The sequence below is a fragment of the Pholis gunnellus genome (assembly GCF_910591455.1).
Source record: "Pholis gunnellus genome assembly, chromosome: 9".
Lineage (NCBI taxonomy): Eukaryota > Metazoa > Chordata > Actinopteri > Perciformes > Pholidae > Pholis > Pholis gunnellus.
The window spans coordinates 15,930,309-15,949,683 of NC_136535.1; the positions used below are offsets into that span (position 1 = coordinate 15,930,309).

At 40.8% G+C, this 19,375-nt stretch overlaps 3 protein-coding genes and 1 long non-coding RNA gene across 6 annotated transcripts; 3 read left to right on the plus strand and 1 right to left on the minus strand.

Moving 5' to 3' along the window:
* Window positions 1-810: 810 nt before the first annotated feature.
* On the plus strand, window positions 811-4,276 carry LOC306700826 (protein FAM98B). The gene is made up of 8 exons (XM_079165949.1): window positions 811-948; window positions 1,047-1,153; window positions 2,052-2,177; window positions 2,322-2,581; window positions 2,660-2,740; window positions 2,820-2,936; window positions 3,557-3,703; window positions 3,801-4,276. Exons 1-8 carry the CDS (start codon window positions 905-907, stop codon window positions 3,966-3,968), a joined length of 1,050 nt encoding a protein of 349 aa, XP_079022075.1. The 5' UTR covers window positions 811-904; the 3' UTR covers window positions 3,969-4,276.
* Window positions 4,277-5,114: 838 nt separating this feature from the next.
* Window positions 5,115-7,902, plus strand: chchd2 (coiled-coil-helix-coiled-coil-helix domain containing 2). The gene is made up of 4 exons (XM_079166696.1): window positions 5,115-5,268; window positions 6,124-6,376; window positions 6,831-7,065; window positions 7,520-7,902. The coding sequence occupies exons 1-4, from the start codon at window positions 5,219-5,221 to the stop codon at window positions 7,528-7,530; spliced, it is 549 nt and encodes a 182-aa protein (XP_079022822.1). The 5' UTR covers window positions 5,115-5,218; the 3' UTR covers window positions 7,531-7,902.
* A 215-nt stretch (window positions 7,903-8,117) lies between these two features.
* phkg1a (phosphorylase kinase, gamma 1a (muscle)) lies at window positions 8,118-14,608 on the plus strand. The gene is made up of 10 exons (XM_079166339.1): window positions 8,118-8,446; window positions 8,985-9,136; window positions 9,930-10,108; window positions 10,326-10,380; window positions 10,466-10,531; window positions 10,640-10,803; window positions 12,032-12,122; window positions 12,261-12,414; window positions 12,555-12,680; window positions 13,239-14,608. The coding sequence occupies exons 2-10, from the start codon at window positions 9,054-9,056 to the stop codon at window positions 13,503-13,505; spliced, it is 1,185 nt and encodes a 394-aa protein (XP_079022465.1). The 5' UTR covers window positions 8,118-8,446; window positions 8,985-9,053; the 3' UTR covers window positions 13,506-14,608.
* On the minus strand, window positions 14,386-16,396 carry LOC306701098. 3 transcript variants are annotated; one of them, XR_013767223.1, is made up of 6 exons: window positions 16,247-16,396; window positions 15,853-15,927; window positions 15,410-15,470; window positions 14,932-15,025; window positions 14,593-14,841; window positions 14,386-14,501 (listed from the first exon to the last, which is right to left on the minus strand). It is a non-coding gene; the product is annotated as an uncharacterized lncRNA (long non-coding RNA). The 3 variants fall into 3 exon arrangements; XR_013767224.1 differs by having other exon boundaries at window positions 14,593-14,645; window positions 14,776-15,025; XR_013767225.1 differs by having other exon boundaries at window positions 14,593-15,025.
* Between the last annotated feature and the right edge of the window lie 2,979 nt (window positions 16,397-19,375).

Below are 19,375 nucleotides of genomic sequence, written 5' to 3' on the forward strand. Positions count from 1 at the left end.
AGTTGTAACGCCAGTGTGTTATTTTATCATTAGTTGTAGTAAATATACTTCAGCCCATCACGGACCTCTAGTGGCTCCTGGTGGACGGAAATGTAAAACACAACACTGATGGACGTGTTGGTAAAGTAAAGAAGCTGTGACGCATGTTATATCAGTATCACAGATGTTCTTATTTTATTCTACAGTATATGAGGTAGTGTATTGTCAGACAAGAGGAGGCTGGAAAATGTTCATCTATAGAAAATAATTAAACATTTTTTTAAATGTATTACTGGCAGTGACAGCTAAAAAAAATTCTCAAAATTATCTTTTTAAAAAAGCTTTTTATTAATAAGAGCACAGTGTTTTATTTCCAACATCTTTAATCTGTTTTTTTAATTATTGATTTTATCTTATGTTATTTTTGAGTACTTTATTCTATTTTATTTTTTATTATTTTAAAGCCCTTTGTAACCTTGTGCTGTATTAATAAAGCGTAATATGATGATTATTATTATAACAATTATGATTATTATCAGTAATATTGATGTTATTACTGTTATTACTATTATTATTATTATTACAATTTTCCATTTTGTATTTTTCTACATATGTTTTTGTTCGTTGCTTATAATTTTATTGAAATTATTCTTTTTACTTTATTCCACATATTTTGTTATATCTTTTTTTGTAATTTATTTTTACTTGTACTTGTTTTAAAGTTCGTTGTTGCATGAAATATTATTTTTATTGACATATGACAGAAGCACTACATACTCCGGCCAGCAGGTGGCGATATGTGACCTTTCATTAAACAATGTAAAAAGAGGAAGCACAATTTAAAAACACGCTTGAACTTTCACGAGTTGGGAAGAGCTGCCTCACTGTAACAGATTCACATCAGTTGTTTCTCATTGTAGTGACAATGGACAGGAGCGTAGGGACAGTTTCATCTATTAAATCTTTAAGGTGAGTAACATGCTTCCTTGTTTGCTGCGTAGTCTCCTAACTTACCTTCGCGTGTAGCAGCCAGATCATTTCACCTGTCGTCTCTACTTCCTGCTCAGGTACCCGGGCAGCTCCTGCCTCGCGCGGTGTACCTGTGATGAGCTTCCCTGTCCGCTGCTCACCTGGCTGACCTCAGAGCTGACGACTCTCTGTCCGGAGCTACAAGGTTTGCGTTATAACCCTCTGTCTGTGGTGTTTGATGCAGTAAACTGCTGTGGTGTTTCTTCTAACTAGAGTAGAATAATATCCACATCTGGTTAGTTTTTAATAACCTGCCTCATCACCATCACCTGAGATCTTCCACAACTTTGTCCACGTTTAATAACAAACGTATCAGTTACAGTGAGTGTGTTTGTAGTTTATGTCTGGGTGTTTGTTTTTGTAGTTCTCCTCTTTGGGAGCGTAGTGGTTTTGTATTTCTTCTTCTATTGTTAAGATAAAACAAGTTAAATCTTTATTCATCCTGAATGGATTAAAGTTGTTCTGTGTCAAGATCAGTATAAAAATACATTTATTTTTATAAATATTTACCATGTGTTCATGGTAAAAATGAAGAAATCTGACAGCTTGACCAATTAAGGATTCTTTTATGTCTGCATCAATATTTGTAAATTCAAAAATTCTGATAATGATTTATTGATAGTATTTTTTGTTGTTGCTGTTTTACAGAAACACATGACATACACATTTTTAACAACATTTTTACAAGGATGCGTAAATTGTGTACCCAATATCCAATTTTATAGTTTACAATTAAACTTGTCGGTGAGTCCTCGTGGACAAGTGATGACGCTTTTTGAAACTACCTCAAACTAATATTTGGCATTTCTCTACTTTATTTTTACATATTGGCCAACACGTACTTTACATCGATACCAAAACATCTAAAATGGGCAAATATTGGCCCATACATCACTCTACTTCTAATAGAAAATATGACTGTACTGCACAGAATAGTTGTATTTTGTTAATGGTATTCTTCTGTACATGTGCATTCATCTCAATATAAAGCACTTTGTTATAATATGCCGTATATGAATTAAATGTATTTGTCTTTTGTTTAGACTCGAGCAGGACAGGCGACGTCTTGCTGGTGGGGGAGCTGAGAACTTTACTCTCAAACATGTTGTCTCCCCTCACTGTGCTGACATCAGAGGTGCTGGGGCCGTCAATCCTCAACAAAGTCACTGGTGAGAGTCTTGTGGGTGACGTTGTAGAGTTGTGTGTTTCAGGTTATATCAGATGATTGCAGTGGCCATGAATTATTAGTGCATTTCCTGTCCAACATCTTTGAATGAAGGGTGCTATCTTCTTAAACCGTTCAATCCTTTTAGAGTTCCTTGTATCAGAATTGCAAGCGGCTCAAATAATGAAGCGTAAGGACTTGCATCCTGAGGAGAAAACAACCGGAGACGAGTCTGAAAAAGAGCAGCGAGTTAAAGATGACAGCCGTGAACTCGCTGAGCTTTGTCAGGAAGATGAAGACGACGATGACAAAGACAGAAGGAAGATGGAGACGCAGGCAGAGTGGATATTGCTGCTGCACGCCCTTGACATGGACGCCTCCTCGCAATTTACAGACGTGTCGAGTGAGGTAAGTGTGCTGTAAGAGAGACTCGGATGTGTAGAAGTCATGACTACTGAGAAGCACTGAATGCTTTTATTTATGCAGGTGGACTCGAGGCTCGCTCGTCTACCGCGTGGAGCGATGACAAACCCGCTTCTTAACACCAGCCTCAGCGCAGAGCAGTGGGTATGTTGCCAGGATTACCAGTTCATTACGCATCATATGTAACTCTAACGTGAGCATTTCAACCTTTTCTGTTTCTCAGGCGCAAGTTAAAAAGATCAATCAAGTGTTGTCAGAGGACTATCACTGTCGGCGACAAATGATGATCAAACGCTTTCAGGTTACACTCGAGTCATTTGCATGGGGAGAAAAACAAAAGGTAGGCCTCTTACATCACTTCATCTGTTCACAGCTCAGTTACTTTAAGAGCAGTCGTACCAAAGTGGATCATTTGGTTCGACTGCGTTGTTGCGTTTTATTCAGAGTCGTCTGCCCTCACGATGCATGAATCTGTTTTGGCTATAAAATTGAACAAAATAGCAAAATTTGATCCAAGTTAAGAAGGTAAAATGTTTACAGTGTTCACCATCTTAGTTTAGCATGCTAACATATGCTAATTGACACCAAACACAAAGTACAGCTGAGGCTGATGGGAATGTCATTAGTTTTGCAGATATTTAGTCACAAACAATTAAAAAATGTACCGTGGTGGTGGCACTAGATGAAAAGTTAAGGGATCAACAAAGTTATTACAATTCATCCTGAGGGGAACATGAATGTCTGTACATAATTGCATGACAATCCATCCAAAAGTTGCTGAGACATTTCACTCAAAACCACACATCCAATGTAAGTGGCACGACAGTAAACAGTCAAAGCGCTGCACCGACCAACGTTGCGTACATAGAGACATCAGTTGACCAATCCTCTAATCATCTCAGCTCTTGTTGAAATGTATCTCAACAAACACACCAGTTCAATCAGTTGTTTTATTTACAGGAGCGCAGTGAAGCTCTGGCCTCGGTGCCTCCTCTTTCTTCTCTCTCCGGCTCCTCCCTCGTCTCCACGTCTCTCCTGATCGCCGCCAGAGAGGATAAGTTCCTCATCGAGCCGATCAAGGCTGGAACATGCACCTCCGTCTACAAGGTAAACGGCTATAAAATGATATGATCCTGTGATTCTGAATGAAGACATCGTAAGTTTAAAGTACGGATGGCCTCTAAATCCTCTTTGGTCTCGCTAGACGTTGATGGGCAGCGTACCAGACAGAGGAGGACGACCGGGAGAAATTGAGCCTCCTATGCCAGTGTGGACAGATCGAAGAGCGAAAGGAAATAAATCAGGACGAGGAGGTGGACAACATCCACGACAGAGATTCTCAGATAAAAAGAAGAAAGGGAAACACGAGTAACGTGTCTTTCTCTTACTGATTAATTTGAGAAATAAGTGATAATTTTTCTTTATTAAAATCCTTGTTATGAAATAAAAATGGCTGTGCAATGCTACATATGATATGATTTTGTAGTTATAAAGCTGTGCAACATTCTTAGTTATAGTACATATGCATACCTGACTGTACTTTTCTAATATAGCTTCCCATTGCTATGATGTACTGGTATATTATCGGATATTATTTTTGAGAAAATTAATACTTGAATAGATTTTTTTATGTATTGGCTGTGCACATTTATATGGAAGTTTGTTTGCTAAAGAATAAACCTAGTAAACAAATCAATTTATTGTTATTTTGTGTTATGTAATGTGCCGTATTGGTAATGCTGTTATAATTCACCCTTCAACATTGTTTTACTGTTTAATTACCATTTAATATGTAGGCTGTAGCTCTCGTTTTTAGCAAGAAAACATTACACTGATGTAAATTATATTAATTGTTTTTACAAGACACCAGAGAAACTCATTGGTTTAGCTATATTTAGTTATGTTTAGCTGAATCTGCCTCCACATTATTTTTTCAGGAAACTGGGGAACTAACTGAAGCACATCTTTTGAGTCAGTCTGTCCTACGGACATAAGGACATTACAACATTGCAGTTTAAGAACGTGGAACATCATTATGTGCTGGAAGCAGAGTATTTCTGGTCCATTTGCCCACATGGGACACATGAATATCCTCCCACATCATCTTATTATTTTTTATTCATCTGAAGCACAGCTCCATATTTTTCAAAAACAGATGTAATAAATAATATAATATGGAGCAGCCTACGGTTTACATTTCTTAAAAACATTTCCTAACTATTAAACAAAACAAACAATTGGAAGGTGGGCACACCAGTTAAAAATACATAAACTATATATACATATATATTGAATATATAGCTATGAAAATGTTGTTTAGGGTAGAGGAAATTAAGTTATTCCAATCAATACGTTACGAAACACATGCATAGGTGTACGTCCAAGTCTGTTCCCCCGTAGGATAGTGTCTCCCGCCTGATGAAATGACAGCGCCCCCAATGGTGGTTGGTGTTCAGGTTAGGGGGGAATCATTGTTCGACACAACACCGGAAGTTATCCGAGAGACAAATCATGTAACACACAGAAAGTTCCGGACTAGCTAACCTAAAGGTCGACATAAGGTAGCCGGCAGAACTGTGTTTTTAAAAAAAAAACTCACAAATATTACCAAGAATTAATAAAATGCCGAGAGGAAGCAGAAGCCGGACATCCAGGATGGCCCCTCCAGCCAGGTAACATTTAATTAATGTTTTGAAAACACTTTATTTAGCATGTTGTGTCGGCTGATGTAAGCTTGTTGCTAAAAAGTGTAGCTAGCTGGCGTAACAGTTAACGGTTCATATGGTAGCTAATGCTACTCGGGGACATTATCTATTAGATTAGTAGCTAGAACTAACTTATAATGATTCATTTTGAACATCTTAATGTCTTCATTTTATACCAGGAAATGATGATTGCTCAGAAGTCATTGATTAAGCAATGAAGGTTACAATGTGTAATCTACGTCATGGTCTTTTAATGTTGCCCGTTATGTGACATCTCAACGTCACAATTAAACATTCTAAACTGTGTAGATTTGCATCAAACTACAGGCAGCTAGGACCAGTTTCCCTTTTGACCAGCATACAAATTGAGACTTTATGTTTACTTAAATTATTTGTCATTATATCCCCATCACTTATACTAACTAAATAAGAATTTGCGTAATTGTTGTATTATGTTACCCACATCTAGTTAAGTAAAATGTCATAATATCATAAAAGCTTCGGACTCTAGATACTAAGCCTCTATTGCCAAACTGTCCAGAGGAAACCAATCGATGACCTCAAGTGACACTATATGCTAGTACCACATACAGTTTTCACTCTTGACTTGTTACAGCACTGATATTTAATACGTCTTTCTATCACTCTGTTGCACTCTTTAAATAGCTTTTGTACTGTAATAGTCTTTTTTTTTCGAGAGAGAGTTGATGTTTTCTTGTAATTGGCATTATTAAAAACGAATTAAAAGTAATTTCAAACCGCCACTTACAGGTTGTGCCAGTTGTTAACAGTCCTGTATTTCAAATTATTTTCTCTTTCTAGCCGGGCCCCACCACCACCTATGGCCAGGGCTGCTCCCCCTCCCTCCTATGCCCCGGCTCCAATGCATGCCCCTCCATCTGCTGTGGGTGCTCCAGCCGCAGCGCCCAAGCAGCCTGGTATGTTTGCCCAAATGGCGACTACAGCCGCTGGAGTGGCGGTGGGCTCGGCGGTGGGACACACCCTTGGCCACGCCATGACTGGAGGCTTCGGTGGAGGAAACTCAGAGCCGGCCAAGCCCGACGTCACATACCAGGTAAATAAACTGTGGACTGAAATAGCCTCAGGGCAGATTAGTGTCTGACCTGTGGAAAAGGAGGCAAAGTAGTGATCACTACCAAAAGATGTTAACTGTTAGACTACCAATTTAAATCCGGTAATTGGGGATTACGGATTACTGTCAACCATCTACATAATCGTACTATTACCTTTACCTGGGTATATCCACAGGTATTAATGTACACGTGTGCTGACTGATTCTAGTGTGCTCCCACTTTTGATTTAAAACCTCAAGGGAAACATTTCAAACTTAGCTATATCGCATTTATCTCAGACGTTTTGACACTTGCGTAACATATCACCATGTTAATCATTGCAACATTTTATGGATGAATGTGTTTTTCTTTGAGAAATAAGGACATTTCTAAGTGACCCCAAACTTTTGAACGGTAGTGTATGAAGGATCCCATCATCTGCCTCGTGTCTTTCAGGAGCCGCAGCAGCAGCAGCCCATGTACCAGCAGCAGCCACAGTCCATGTACCAGGAGCAGCCACAGTCCATGTACCAGCAGCAGCCACAGTCCATGTACCAGCAGCAGCCCCGTCAAGAGCAACAGGCCTGCTCCTATGAGCTCAAACAGTTCATCGAGTGTGCCCAGAACCAGAGCGACTACAAGCTCTGTGAGGGCTTCAGTGAGGTGCTGAAACAGTGCAAGTTCTCTAATGGTGAGTACAAAGAGGAGCTGTAATACATTAGATGACACATGGATTCATAGCTTGTTAATAAGTGGTTATTGCAGTCAAACAGTGCAGTCTTGCACCACTAATGTAATAGTATTTCTTTTTATTTCACTGTTTTGAAAGACTCACACTCTTGTATTTTAACTGATTGATCCATTGTCTCTGCAGTCTTGCTGTTCTTTTTACACTTAATTTTAATACGGAGGTCTTTGCATGAGCACTTAGTCATTCAGACGTCATAGCCAAATGACTTTGCATTATGTCGTCATGGGTCTTAGGTAATGTGTTGCAATACACAGTGTGGCCACAAGGAGGCGTAGGTTTACAGGCTTTCTGAATGCATTATATAACGAGCTTTTTTCCCTTGTACTATAGGATTTTTAAAAAAATGATTCGAAGTTGGAAAAATTGTCGAATTCAACTTTTCTTTTCTTCACAGGTCTGTCATGAGACTGAGACAAAACCCTGGAGAGTGAAGAGCACACACAACCTGTAATGAGCCACCACGCTGGATGAATAGGAGTGTTTTAAGAGATCAATAAACATGCTTTATTTTGACAGCTGATCATCATTAGACTACATCGTTGTGTTCATTCTCAGGACAGTGCTGCAGAGTTTGTAATAATAGTCGTATAAATAATGTTTATATCTTTTGCTGCATTTTGATTTGAGTTGTTGTCATCAGTGATTTCCATTATCTTCAGTGCTTTTAATTTATATCGATGAACTGCACTTGTTTTTCCATCCTCTGGATTATCGATATCTGGGTTTGTTTGCAACATGTTTAGATTTACAAATAATAAAGCACTTCAATCATAAAAACAGTGTGAGGTGTTATGATCTATTTCACTGCCTGTTAGATGTTACTGGACTTTCAAAGAAACGTTGCTATTTTTACATCCACTTCCTTTAATTAGATGCCACAGGGGCCCAGCACCTGTCCAGTCACTCCGGTCTGAATGCACATCCACGAGTTAAATGTTGCGTGTAGAGAGTGCTGCTGGTAATGTAGGGCCGCTCTCTCTATCTCTCCCTCTCTCTCTCTCTCTTTATCTCTCCCTCTCTCTCTCTATCTCTCGCTCTCTCTCTCTATCTCTAGCTCTCTCTCTCTGAATGACTCGAGGAGAGTGCAGGAGCTACGGGGTGTTATTTCATGGATCTGGTTTTTGTGCACACACGCGTTCAGGGTGTGCTGCTGCGGAAGCATCCGTTTATTTTTGGCGTCTGACATTAAAGCTTCACCCTTTTGCGATGGCGGCTGCCCCGCAGAGCCGCGACAGCACCGGGGTTTGACCGTCCTCTGACGCTTCATGAACACACGGTGATTGTGATGGATAAACCGTAATAACGGGAAGTAACCGACGAGGTGAGTAACCGAGCGCCTTTTGTCGTTATTTCTTAAATGCGTTAAAGCTTATTACTGGAACCCTGAAAAGGTCAAATGGTGATAGAAGACGAGAGGGAGATTTTGTTCTCGCACTGTGGCACAGATAGCTTTATTATTAATATCTCAATATGCTTGAGAAATTCCATTGAATCTCATACTTGATCACAGAGGAGATTCATTTTGACTGCGCAAATTAACTATACTAACCATATGATCGGTTTGTAAAACGTGACGTATTGTTGCTGTTAATCAGCGAATAGTGATTATTTTCATGAGCAGTAAATCCATCATAATTTGTCAAAGCCCAAAGAGACATCCAACCAGCAGTCCGAAACCCAACAACAACTTCCATCAATATAAATAGAAGAGCTCGTTTGACATTTCTGCATAACGTGACTGAAAAAAATCCAATTAGCAATGATAATCAATTAAAATAACAATGCAGGGCTTCTCCTGATGCCTGATGTATTTTCAATAGTGAGTTGTGTTCATTGAAAATACAAACTGTTTCTGCCAGCGACCTGCTGTGAACTGTGAGAGGAGAGCGGTTGTGCAGCCTCGGTGGTGAACGGGCATCACAGCCATCATGACCAAAGACGAGGAGATCCCTGACTGGGTGGGAGCCCAGGAGTTCTACGACAAGTACGAGACCAAGGAGGTCCTGGGACGGTATGTTCATAAAGACTTTAATTAGCCTGGAGCAGAGAAGAAGCTAAGTACAGTAATCATTTACAAGCCAACATGCTGTCAACAACTGGCCCAAAATTATCTTTGGCACACATTTTAAAATTCAAAATTCTTTCCAGTTTTCTAGAATTCTTTTCTAAAAACAGCTCAACTTGTTAGTACTGTTTATCTGATTGAGACACTGATGTGGAAACGAGCTGAATGGTTTCCCAGGAGTTTCCCAGGAGTTTCCCAGAAGTCCCCCTGAGAAATGCCTGCAGTGCCAGAGCTTTCTTCCTCATCGTCATTCACCACCATCTGGCAGATGGCGGTGCTGTTACATAACACACACACACAGTGTTCTGGGAGGCTGCTTTCATCAACTCCAGCGTGTTTTGGACAACGGTCTTAGTGTCGAGAGCTGCCCTGGATTGGACGGCACCCTGTCGGATGACGTCATTTCACTTCCTTTCTAAACATGCAGGTCACAAGGTCACCAGATTTGAACAATGTGTACAGTTGCTCGAGTACTCTTCACGTGGCTCAGTGAGCTGCACAAACAGCGGATGGAGAGGCACTTTAGTTCCCTCTAAATGGACTTCATAAATAGAAATTACAATGAGGAGATTACAGTCTATGAGGCACATCTTCCATAGTATATAGAATGAACATGGAAAAACACTTCCAAACATTTTCCTCACACACACATCTTTGAGTCCAGCTGTTCAAACACAACCCTCTGAAGAAATAAATGCCCTGACAGAGCTGTAGATGTCAAGTGCTTTCTCTTCCTCAGGGGAGTGAGCAGCGTGGTGCGTCGCTGCATCAACAAAAGGACGTCTCAGGAGTTTGCGGTGAAGATCATCGACATCACCCCCTCGGACAAGACGACCCCGCAGGAGATCGAGGAGATCAGGGAGGCGACGGTGAAGGAGATCGACATCCTGAAGAAAGTCTGCGGACAGGACCACATCAGTAAGTGTGTGCATCAGCAGCTTTATTTAAACGTGAATCTACGATAAAAGTCTCAGAAAGCCAAAAGAGCTTCGTCCGGCCTTTGTCTCACTAACCTGCTCAAGAGGTCATTTGTGGTCAGTGTTGGCCTTTGCCCTCACCTATCAGGTGTCCTCTTAGTTTTGTCCGTCTTCATTAAATACCGAGTGTACCTCAAATGTCTCTGTCTCCTCTCCAGTACAGCTCAAAGACTGCTACGAGTCCCACGCCTTCTTCTTCCTGGTTTTTGACCTGTAAGTGTGACGTTTTTGACGACCGAGTTTAAAGCAAAAATTCAAGCAAAGCGGCTGTTCAAATGTTTTGTTTTCTTTCCCGCAGGATGAAGAGAGGGGAACTTTTTGACTACCTCACAGAGAAAGTTACTCTGAGTGAGAAGGAAACCCGGTCAGTGAGAGTGTTATATCACTATTGGGCCGATCTACTAAGACGAAAGCGATGAATTGTCCTAATATTCTTAAATGACCTTTAGAGTTTGGTGTTTGTTGGTTTTAGGAACATCATGCGTGCTCTGCTGAAGGTGGTCCAGATGCTCCACGGCCAGAACATCGTCCACCGGGACCTGAAGCCTGAGAACATCCTTTTAGACGACGAGATGAACATCAAACTCACCGACTTTGGCTTCGCTCTGCAAATCCAGCCGGGACAGAGGCTCAAAGGTCGGTGAAAGCTGACATGGAAACCAACCAGCAAACTTGATTACATTATCTGAATACAAAATTGCTCACACTGACGTATTCAGAGCAGAAAGTCCCACCAGTGTATATTCAGCTGCAGATATATTTGTTTCTATTGAAGTTACTATGTTTAAAACCTTCAGTGCTGTAACAGCAGCTGCTGGTGGTTGGCTGAGAATCTGGGTCTGGTTGCACAACATGCTCCCGTCGCCCTTAGCTGCTCTTACAAAGGTTAAGATGCAACAGGACACTCAGATGTATTTGCTGTGGCCTCGGACACTCAGAGCACACACACGCTGACCTTTCAAATAAATTATTAGCAAATGTCTCATGGAACTGTGCATCCTCGTATCATTTTGTTTAGTTGGTAAATATGATCCGCTTGGATTACCTCCATTAGGCTGTAGATCTATTTCAGCAAATCTACAGTAACCATGCAACACATGATCTGAAAGTGGCCTATAAAAAATAAACATCTGAATGCAAACTGTGGTGAATAATTTCAACATGTTCTCAGATGTAGGTAGATGGGTTTATGCATATCGATGTACTCAAGTTACTGTATTTGTGGGTTATTCATAATGTGATATCATAATTGTCTTAACTCCTTTTGCTTGGATAGGAAATACAGAAAAGCTTACATTTATGCTTTTATGGCTCAGGAGTTTGCTTCACACACATTAGATGATTTCTGAGAATGTCTTCTTTGAAGATAGTTCCTAGTTTTGAATACATTGCTGTTTTGGAGAGGAATTGGCTGCAAATGTTGTTGTTTTTCCCTCTTGTAAAGCACTTCAAGTCACGGTCAGGAGAGGTGCCATTAGACTGCTACTTTAAATACTCTTCAATAGAAAAACTAATGTACTTTTGTTTAATTAGTTTCCAAAAGGTAGTTCCATATACTGCTACTGGAGTATTGGTATGACGGCTGTGGCTCAGGGTTTAGAGTGAGTCATCCTTTAATCACAAGGTGGGCGGTTTGGTCCTCAGCTCCTCCTGTCTGCATGTGGAAGTCTTCTTGGGGTTAAAGGTCAAAGTTCATGTATGTATGTGATGATTGAAGTAAAGTTACATTTTGGGGAAATTCTCGTACTCCTTCCACCAATATCCATCAGATTGACATGAAATCTCTTTTTGTGGTGAAACAGTTTTTCAAGCTTTGTCAATGTGGGCTTTATATTTCACGAGTTTGATGCGTCTTGTGATGCAGAGGTGTGTGGGACTCCTGGGTACCTCGCTCCCGAGATCATCGAGTGCTCCATGGACGGAGGGCACGCAGGATACGGTACCGCGGTGGACATGTGAGTGAGCAGAGACAAAAAAAATTCACATGACACAGCAGAAAGTTATCAGATGTATAAACTAAAGAATACAAGCAACAAAGCTGTTATATTAACAAATGACTAAATGATGATTTTTCTCCTGGTTTACGCCTGCAGATGGAGTTCAGGGGTGATCATGTACACGCTACTCGCAGGCTCTCCGCCCTTCTGGCACAGGAAACAGATGATGATGCTGCGTATGATCTTGTCTGGGACCTACGACTTCTCGTCTGCAGAGTGGGAGGACCGCTCAGACACCGTTAAAGATTTGGTAAGCTCCTGTTTTTTTTTTCATCTCTTAATTCTGCTGGTTTGACAAAGTACGGATACCACGTATGACAGTTATATGAAGCTGCTACACGGTTTTTATTACAGAAGAATTAAATAAAACCCTCTGTGCGGCTTCCTCAGATCACCCGGATGCTGGTGGTGGACCCAAAGCAGCGATACACAGCTACAGATGTCCTCAACCACTCATTCTTTTCTCAGTATGTGGTGAATGAAGTGCGGAAGTTCAGTCCAATCAGGCGATTCAAGGTGAGACATAAAAGACTTTTACTCAAATTCTCAATTAAATTCCCATACACACAGCAAGGGTAGCTTTCAAACTGTCATACCACACAATGATTGGAAACTTTGATTAAAATATACGAAAAGGAAGTGATTATTTTACAATGTATTGGTTCATTTACTGTGTCTACAACAGTCTTACATATTCACTCACTTGATTAGACCTTTCCAAATGTCTTAATCATTTTAGAGTATTAGAAACAGGTTTTAAGTCTTCGTTGGTACATTTTCAAATTAACTGAAATGAATAAAACCAAATTGTTTTCCATAAAGGAGGAAATAAACCCTCAAACATATAGTGTTTAAGAATGCTTATCAACTAAACTAATATGAGGGTAAGAAAGACATCAAACAGTCCTGAGAAGAATTCTAATTAGGCAGAATGAGTGAAATCACCTGTGTGGGTGAAGGATGGGTGTGTATGGGGTCTTGTACCAAAACATTAAGGTGAGGCGCAAGTACACTTTCCCCACATTAATATACCCGTAGTGCTCTAGTAAACTTTTCCCAATTTTCCTCTTTCAGGTCATTTGCATGACTGTTCTGGCAACGATGCGAATCTACTGCAACTACCGGCGCGCCAAGCCCGTCACCAAGGAGGTGATCATGAGTGACCCGTACGCCGTCAAGCCCATCCGCAAGCTCATCGACGCGTGTGCATTCAAGATCTACGGCCACTGGGTCAAGAAGGGACAGACTCAGAACAGAGCAGCACTTTTCGAGAACACTCCCAAGGCCATCCTGCTGTCGATGGCTGCAGAGGCCGACGAGCCGGTCCACGTGATCTGGTAATGAGCACGCGTTCCTCGGGAACGGGAGTGATGCTCTATACTCATCTTCTGTTGTATAAAGGAAATGAACTGGTAATATATAAAGAACCACCGCCAGACCAGGTTAACTTAAGTTTGTCTTAAATGTGGAGAGCCTGTTGTGCTCATGAATTTTAACATGCAGCATTGGATTGATTTGTTTAAAGAACTAAGTATGGCACACAAAACATCACCACTGTTCACTTTACTTATTTCGTCCTAAATGTAGATTGAAGTAACAGATTTACTGGTAAAATGGCAGATTAGAGTAAATATTGAATGTCCTATGAACCCATTCAAAATGGGCATTCTTTGATGTCTGGAATGGATCATTTCTTTGAATACTATGCATGAATCTACATTTCTCAAACATGGGACAGTAATGTGTCACATAATCTTTTACTGTATGATAAACAGTTTTGTTAAAGGTTAGAATATGGATAACATTTTTAAATGATCACATTCATAAAATGAATGGACCTGAAGCATTATGTTAACTCTTTTCAATTTGTCAGAACTGTGAGTCAACGCAAAACTTGTGGCAATAATGACATCATTTAGCAGATTTGAATATGAAGCAGTGAACCTGCATACTTGAAATGGCACGTACTGTTAACTATTTGATTACGCAGGATGAACCGTACTGACTTACTTTACTGTGACGTTAACAGCTTCAAGGGACGGTTTAATTATTAGCACTTTAAGAAGAATGCTATGGATTTATTTATTAAAATATGCATTTCATTTAAAACCCCAAGTCTTGTTATTGTAAAGTGTGCTTTTGAAATATAAGATATCTGATTGTGTGTTTTTTTTGTACAACAACTTTAAGCCTAATGTAGAAAGCTAATACACAAGACCCGTTTTGAACACATTTACACGTTTATTACAAAAGAGTGTGGTACCACTTTAAAGTACAAACAACCATCTGAGGGCAGGTGGAGCTAGTTTTCACAAGACACTGCTTTCCCTCGTGGAGCTGTGGGATGGAAAAAAAAAAGGATTTAGAGTAAAAAAAGATCACAGCGACAGTTGATGGGTATTTGGATATTTCATAGTCATGATCTTACCATGAACAAAAGGAGTCGACTACTTCTCCCATGTTCCTCTTCAGAAGTAGCCACTGCAGAATTTAGAAAATAAAGATGAATACAAAAAAAATACAGAATGGTGGTAGAGCAGCATCTTCATTTTCTAAGTGTATTATTGTACTCATTCCTGGACAGTTGGATGAGGCTGAGGGAAGCACTCACCCAGTCATTATGCAGAAATGAGACTAGGCTTTTGCATGGTGTCTGGCTGTATCCACCACAGACAAGCTGGAACAGAATTCGTCCATGCCTCAGTGGCGACTTCTTCACCAATAGGAATACTAATTATGCTGCATGTCAGTGTGTGTGCAAACATACCATCCTCGGGCCTTTCAGTTGTAGCAACAACCATGTTTCTTTGGTGATCAGCAGTGTGACTGAGCTTCTCCGTAAATACATATTCTGACGAATGCTGGAACAAAAATAGAAGTATAATAGAGGCTATGAGATGAATTTGTCCGACATGTTATTGATCTTGTGTATTCTCACACAAGCAAGACTGTAATGCTTAACAATGCTTTTGGTAAAATATCTAAATGAAAGGCTGTATGAGTAATCAATAATAAATAGTTGCAGCCTTTTAAGAATCATATTCAAAAGGGTCACATATCTAAGAACCGCGTTTCTGTATTCACTCTGACGTAAGAATGAGGCACATAATTAGCACTCATTCTGTTGTTGAGTCAGTGTGTGAAAACAATACTTTGGCATGGTGTCTGGCTGCATTTACTACTTCAAGAGTAAAACAGAATTTGTCCATGCAGTCGAATACACGTTACTGTGAAGTATGAGGTACCTCTCTGTGCTTCCACCCTCGGCCACATAAGGATCAATAATCCCATCTTCAGACACGGCATCTGTAAGAGATCAAGAGTCAACACCTTGACTAGGTCATTGGGGCTGATAAGTCATTGTTTTTCATATGCATAGAGCTAATTCCTCCTTTACCAACGATTAACATGTGTGCTCCATATTCTATGATTGATGCCCAGATAGAAAGACATTCACTTAAATTACCTTCTGAAAATATATGTGCCTTCCATTAGGGGTCACAGTGGGCCTGTCCGCACAATAGCAGGGCCTCCCCTAAGTGGAACGCTGCCATCACGAGTGTCATTGCATAAATCTGTGTTGTTCCTACTGTGACATGTCAAAATCGTCTGCCTTGTGTCTATTGGCACACATTCCCAGTGTTTAATCATTAACTTCCAGTACAATGATGAACGTATATCTCCTCACCTCTGCCACGTGGTGTGTTTCAGGCTGGGAGCTCCTCCATGATGAGTCAGGTCAGGCCATCTCCTCCAACGTACCCTGTGCAGTTATCACAAAACTAGTTAACATAATTAGCATAATTCATATACACACCAAAGTAGGTTATCTTAATTTACTACTCAAGTTGAAAGTCTAGTAACACAAATTTACTCTCTGGGCCCCATCTTTGTTAATGCAAGTCATTATCTATGCGAATAACTATTAGTTTCGTCACGTTATAACGAAAAGTGTAGATTACTATCTGACTAATCAACCGTTTTCCTTCAGTCATCCACGCTCACCACCACGTGCCTTCCACGTCCACATGCAAAACCATTAACAAAATGCATTCAGACTGATTCTTGCTAGCTAGGATTACCTGTAGCGTGACAGAGTTGTGGGCTCAACTTTGTACTTCTGTTCTCTTTAAAACCTGGTTCCGTTTTACAGCCAACGTGGACGACGGAGAGCGACATTTTATATATTAACGAGGGTCTATATGCTGCTGGCCGCTGACTTCACTGTGGAAGCAGCCTGATAGCGTCATCCACTAAGTAGCACAACGCTTCCTCGTTTTCTTCTTCTATGGTTGTTAATAGCGGTCGGCATCCAAAATGTTGCTTTGCCGCCACCTACTGGATTTAAACTGAAATATCTGCTTACTAAATACAATAATAAATACATTATTATATATTATTGTATATTCCTGCTAGTTGATTAGCCTCTATGCCAATGTGAGCTATCATATAAATAACCTTGATAACAATTCCCAGTTGTTGATACAGTGTCAAACTGAACATACAGTACTTCCTCCAGCTTATTACAACTACTATGTACAGTACTAAGTATTTGAATACTGCAATATTATTTTGGATGAATCTGTATTTGAGTACGATTGTTTTAGAATTGGGCTGTACTGTATTTCCTTGATAGTTCAAGTGATTGACTCCTTCATTGCTGCTCGGTAGCTGGGCAAAATAAACAAATGACATGGCTCCATTCCTTTTGGCTCCATTTGCTTTAAATCAGAATCAGCTTTATTGGCCATGTATATGTACGTCAGTCAGGAAGTTTGTGATCCACTGACAGGAGGCTGGCAAAGTGAGCTGCAGGAGTTTGGGTTGGAGTATTGCTGGGATGATGGTGTTGAACGCAGAGCTGAAGTCCACAAACAGAACCCTTGCGTATGACCCTGGGGAGTCGAGGTGTAGTCTCGAGTGTGCATGCGCGTGTAGTCCCATGTTGACTGCATCATCCACCGACCTGTTTGCTCGGTAGGCAAACTGCAGGGGGGTCCAGCAGGGGCCCTGTGATGTCCTTCAGATGGGTCAACACCAGTTTCTCAAAGGATTTCATGACCACAGACGTCAGGGCGACGGGCCTGTAGTCATTTAATCCTGTGATGGAGGATTTCTTGGGAACCGGGATGATCGTGGAGCATTCGAAGCAGGAGGGGACTTCACATAGCTCCAGTGATCGGTTGAAGATCTGCGTGAAGATGGGGGGCCAGCTGGACAGCACAGACTTTCAGACACGAGGGGGACACACCGTCTGGGCCTGGTGGCCCGGATCTTCTGTCCGTTGAAGAGCCAACTCACATCCTATTCACAGATCCTCAGTGCCGGTGGGGGGTCGGTTGGGAGAGGTGAGAAGGAGGCAGGGGGTGGTTGTATGATGATGATGGGGTAGCAGTTGGTGATTGGCCTCAGTGGGGGGGGGGGGGGGGGGGGGGGGTATGGTCTCCTGTAGTTAGTGGGTACTTGCAGCCTTAGTACTAAGTATTTGAATACTGCATTATTCTTTTGGATGCATCTGTATTTGAGTATGATCGTTTTAGAATTGGGCTGTACTGTATTTCCTTGATACTTCACGTGATTGACTCCTTCATTGCTGCTTGGTTGTGACATTTCATTTAAATAAAATTAGCTGGGCAGAGAAATAAACAAATTACATGGGTGGCTGTTGGCTCCATTTGCTATAAACATGGGCAAGAAAGAATTACTACATTTTCAGAGGGTGCAGTTATTATTATATTCTCTAAACTGATATTTTGCCAGTAAATATGTCATTTTAATGTATGTACGCAAGTAAAGTGTTGTACAGTGGCATTGTTGCAGTAATGGTTCTCCTAGGTATAGCCTACTCCTATCATATTAGAATTGTGTACAAAAATAACAACATAAAATATATTTGTATCCATACTGTAACTACATATGGACTTCTAGGATGTAGACAAAGATTACTCAAAGTAATGGAAGTGTAGCCCCGGGTCGCGGTAGTTAGAATTAGCCGTTGATCAACCGTCGCTGTTGCTATGTAACCGTGCTGTTATGTAAATACACTTAATCAGAGCGTTATGTGCTAATTAGCGGAGTTGCGAGTTACAGGTTATGAAGGGTTTAAAACTCCAGGCGGGGCGCTCTAGCACTCGCCTGTACAAAGGAATGAGAAAACTGTAACTCTGAAGGACACACTTGGGCAACTATACACTGATATCAAATCTTGGAGTAAACACTTTGGAGCCTGTTAGGCTTTCACAACATACACACACACTGATGACGCATCGAAGGAGGCTCCCAGACGAGAGCCAGTGTGAGCGGATATGCTCAGTGCTCCAACCAGGCCGTCGCTCTGCTAAAATCGATCCCGCCTGCACCTTGACTTTGACCAATGGCTCCTCTAAGGAGAACCTACAAAACTTACCGCGCTGCCGTGTCCAAGCGCCTTTTCACGTTGCTCTCAATCGGAGAGGAACTGTTAGGACCGTGTACACGACAGTGCCTAACCCAGTGGTTCTCAACCTTTTCCCAGTGATGTACCCCCTGTGAAATATTTTTTCACTCAAGTAGCCTACCCCCTAACCAGCGCAAAGCATTTTTGGTTGAAAAAAAGCTCATCAGTGTCTGATTTACTGTAAAAACTGAAGATTGCATTGTTTAGGACAGGGGTCGGCAACCTTTACCATCCAAAGAGTCATTTGCCCTATTTTTCACCAAATAAAATGTGTCTGGAGCCGCAGAAACTATTTGATATCACAACTGATAACGTTTTGTTTAGTTATATTATATAAACAAAAACTATAGTTTGTTGTATTTGTCAAATTATAGAACAAGAATAAAGACAATTCTTGACATTTTATTGCTACCTGTTTTGGATTTATCTATTGATAGTGTAATGTTGCGCCAATACTTTATGATAAAATAATAAACACGGGGCTCCGTAATCTGCGCCAAGACGGCAGCAACTTCATTCACTTCTCCCACACTTCACCACAACCTATTTTTCTCTTTTCCGTCCACAATAAAAGCCCCAAACACATACACAGTAACACTGCTTCCAGAGAGCTCTTAACTCAACATAATAGCTTACAATAGTTTACCGAGAGCGGAGGTCTGTAAATCATATGATTAGCCACCTGCAGGGAAAGGCACTTGACAGCGACGTAATAGGATATGGCGCACATTTTAGTTGACAAACTATTAAAACATTTTTTTATTTTTGGCGGCGT

Excerpts from the sequence above, each read along its gene's own strand:
- chchd2 (XM_079166696.1), top strand. The coding sequence starts at position 5,219 with ATGCCGAGAGGAAGCAGAAGCCGGACATCCAGGATGGCCCCTCCAGCC. Across the intron at positions 5,269-6,123 it reads AGGATGGCCCCTCCAGCCAG|CCGGGCCCCACCACCACCTA; the intron begins GTAACATTTAAT and ends TTCTCTTTCTAG. Across the intron at positions 6,377-6,830 it reads AGCCCGACGTCACATACCAG|GAGCCGCAGCAGCAGCAGCC; the intron begins GTAAATAAACTG and ends CGTGTCTTTCAG.
- phkg1a (XM_079166339.1), top strand. The coding sequence starts at position 9,054 with ATGACCAAAGACGAGGAGATCCCTGACTGGGTGGGAGCCCAGGAGTTC. Across the intron at positions 10,109-10,325 it reads CTGCGGACAGGACCACATCA|TACAGCTCAAAGACTGCTAC; the intron begins GTAAGTGTGTGC and ends TCTCCTCTCCAG. Across the intron at positions 10,532-10,639 it reads CTGAGTGAGAAGGAAACCCG|GAACATCATGCGTGCTCTGC; the intron begins GTCAGTGAGAGT and ends TGTTGGTTTTAG.
- LOC306700826 (XM_079165949.1), top strand. The coding sequence starts at position 905 with ATGGACAGGAGCGTAGGGACAGTTTCATCTATTAAATCTTTAAG. Across the intron at positions 1,154-2,051 it reads TCTCTGTCCGGAGCTACAAG|ACTCGAGCAGGACAGGCGAC; the intron begins GTTTGCGTTATA and ends TCTTTTGTTTAG. Across the intron at positions 2,741-2,819 it reads GCCTCAGCGCAGAGCAGTGG|GCGCAAGTTAAAAAGATCAA; the intron begins GTATGTTGCCAG and ends TCTGTTTCTCAG.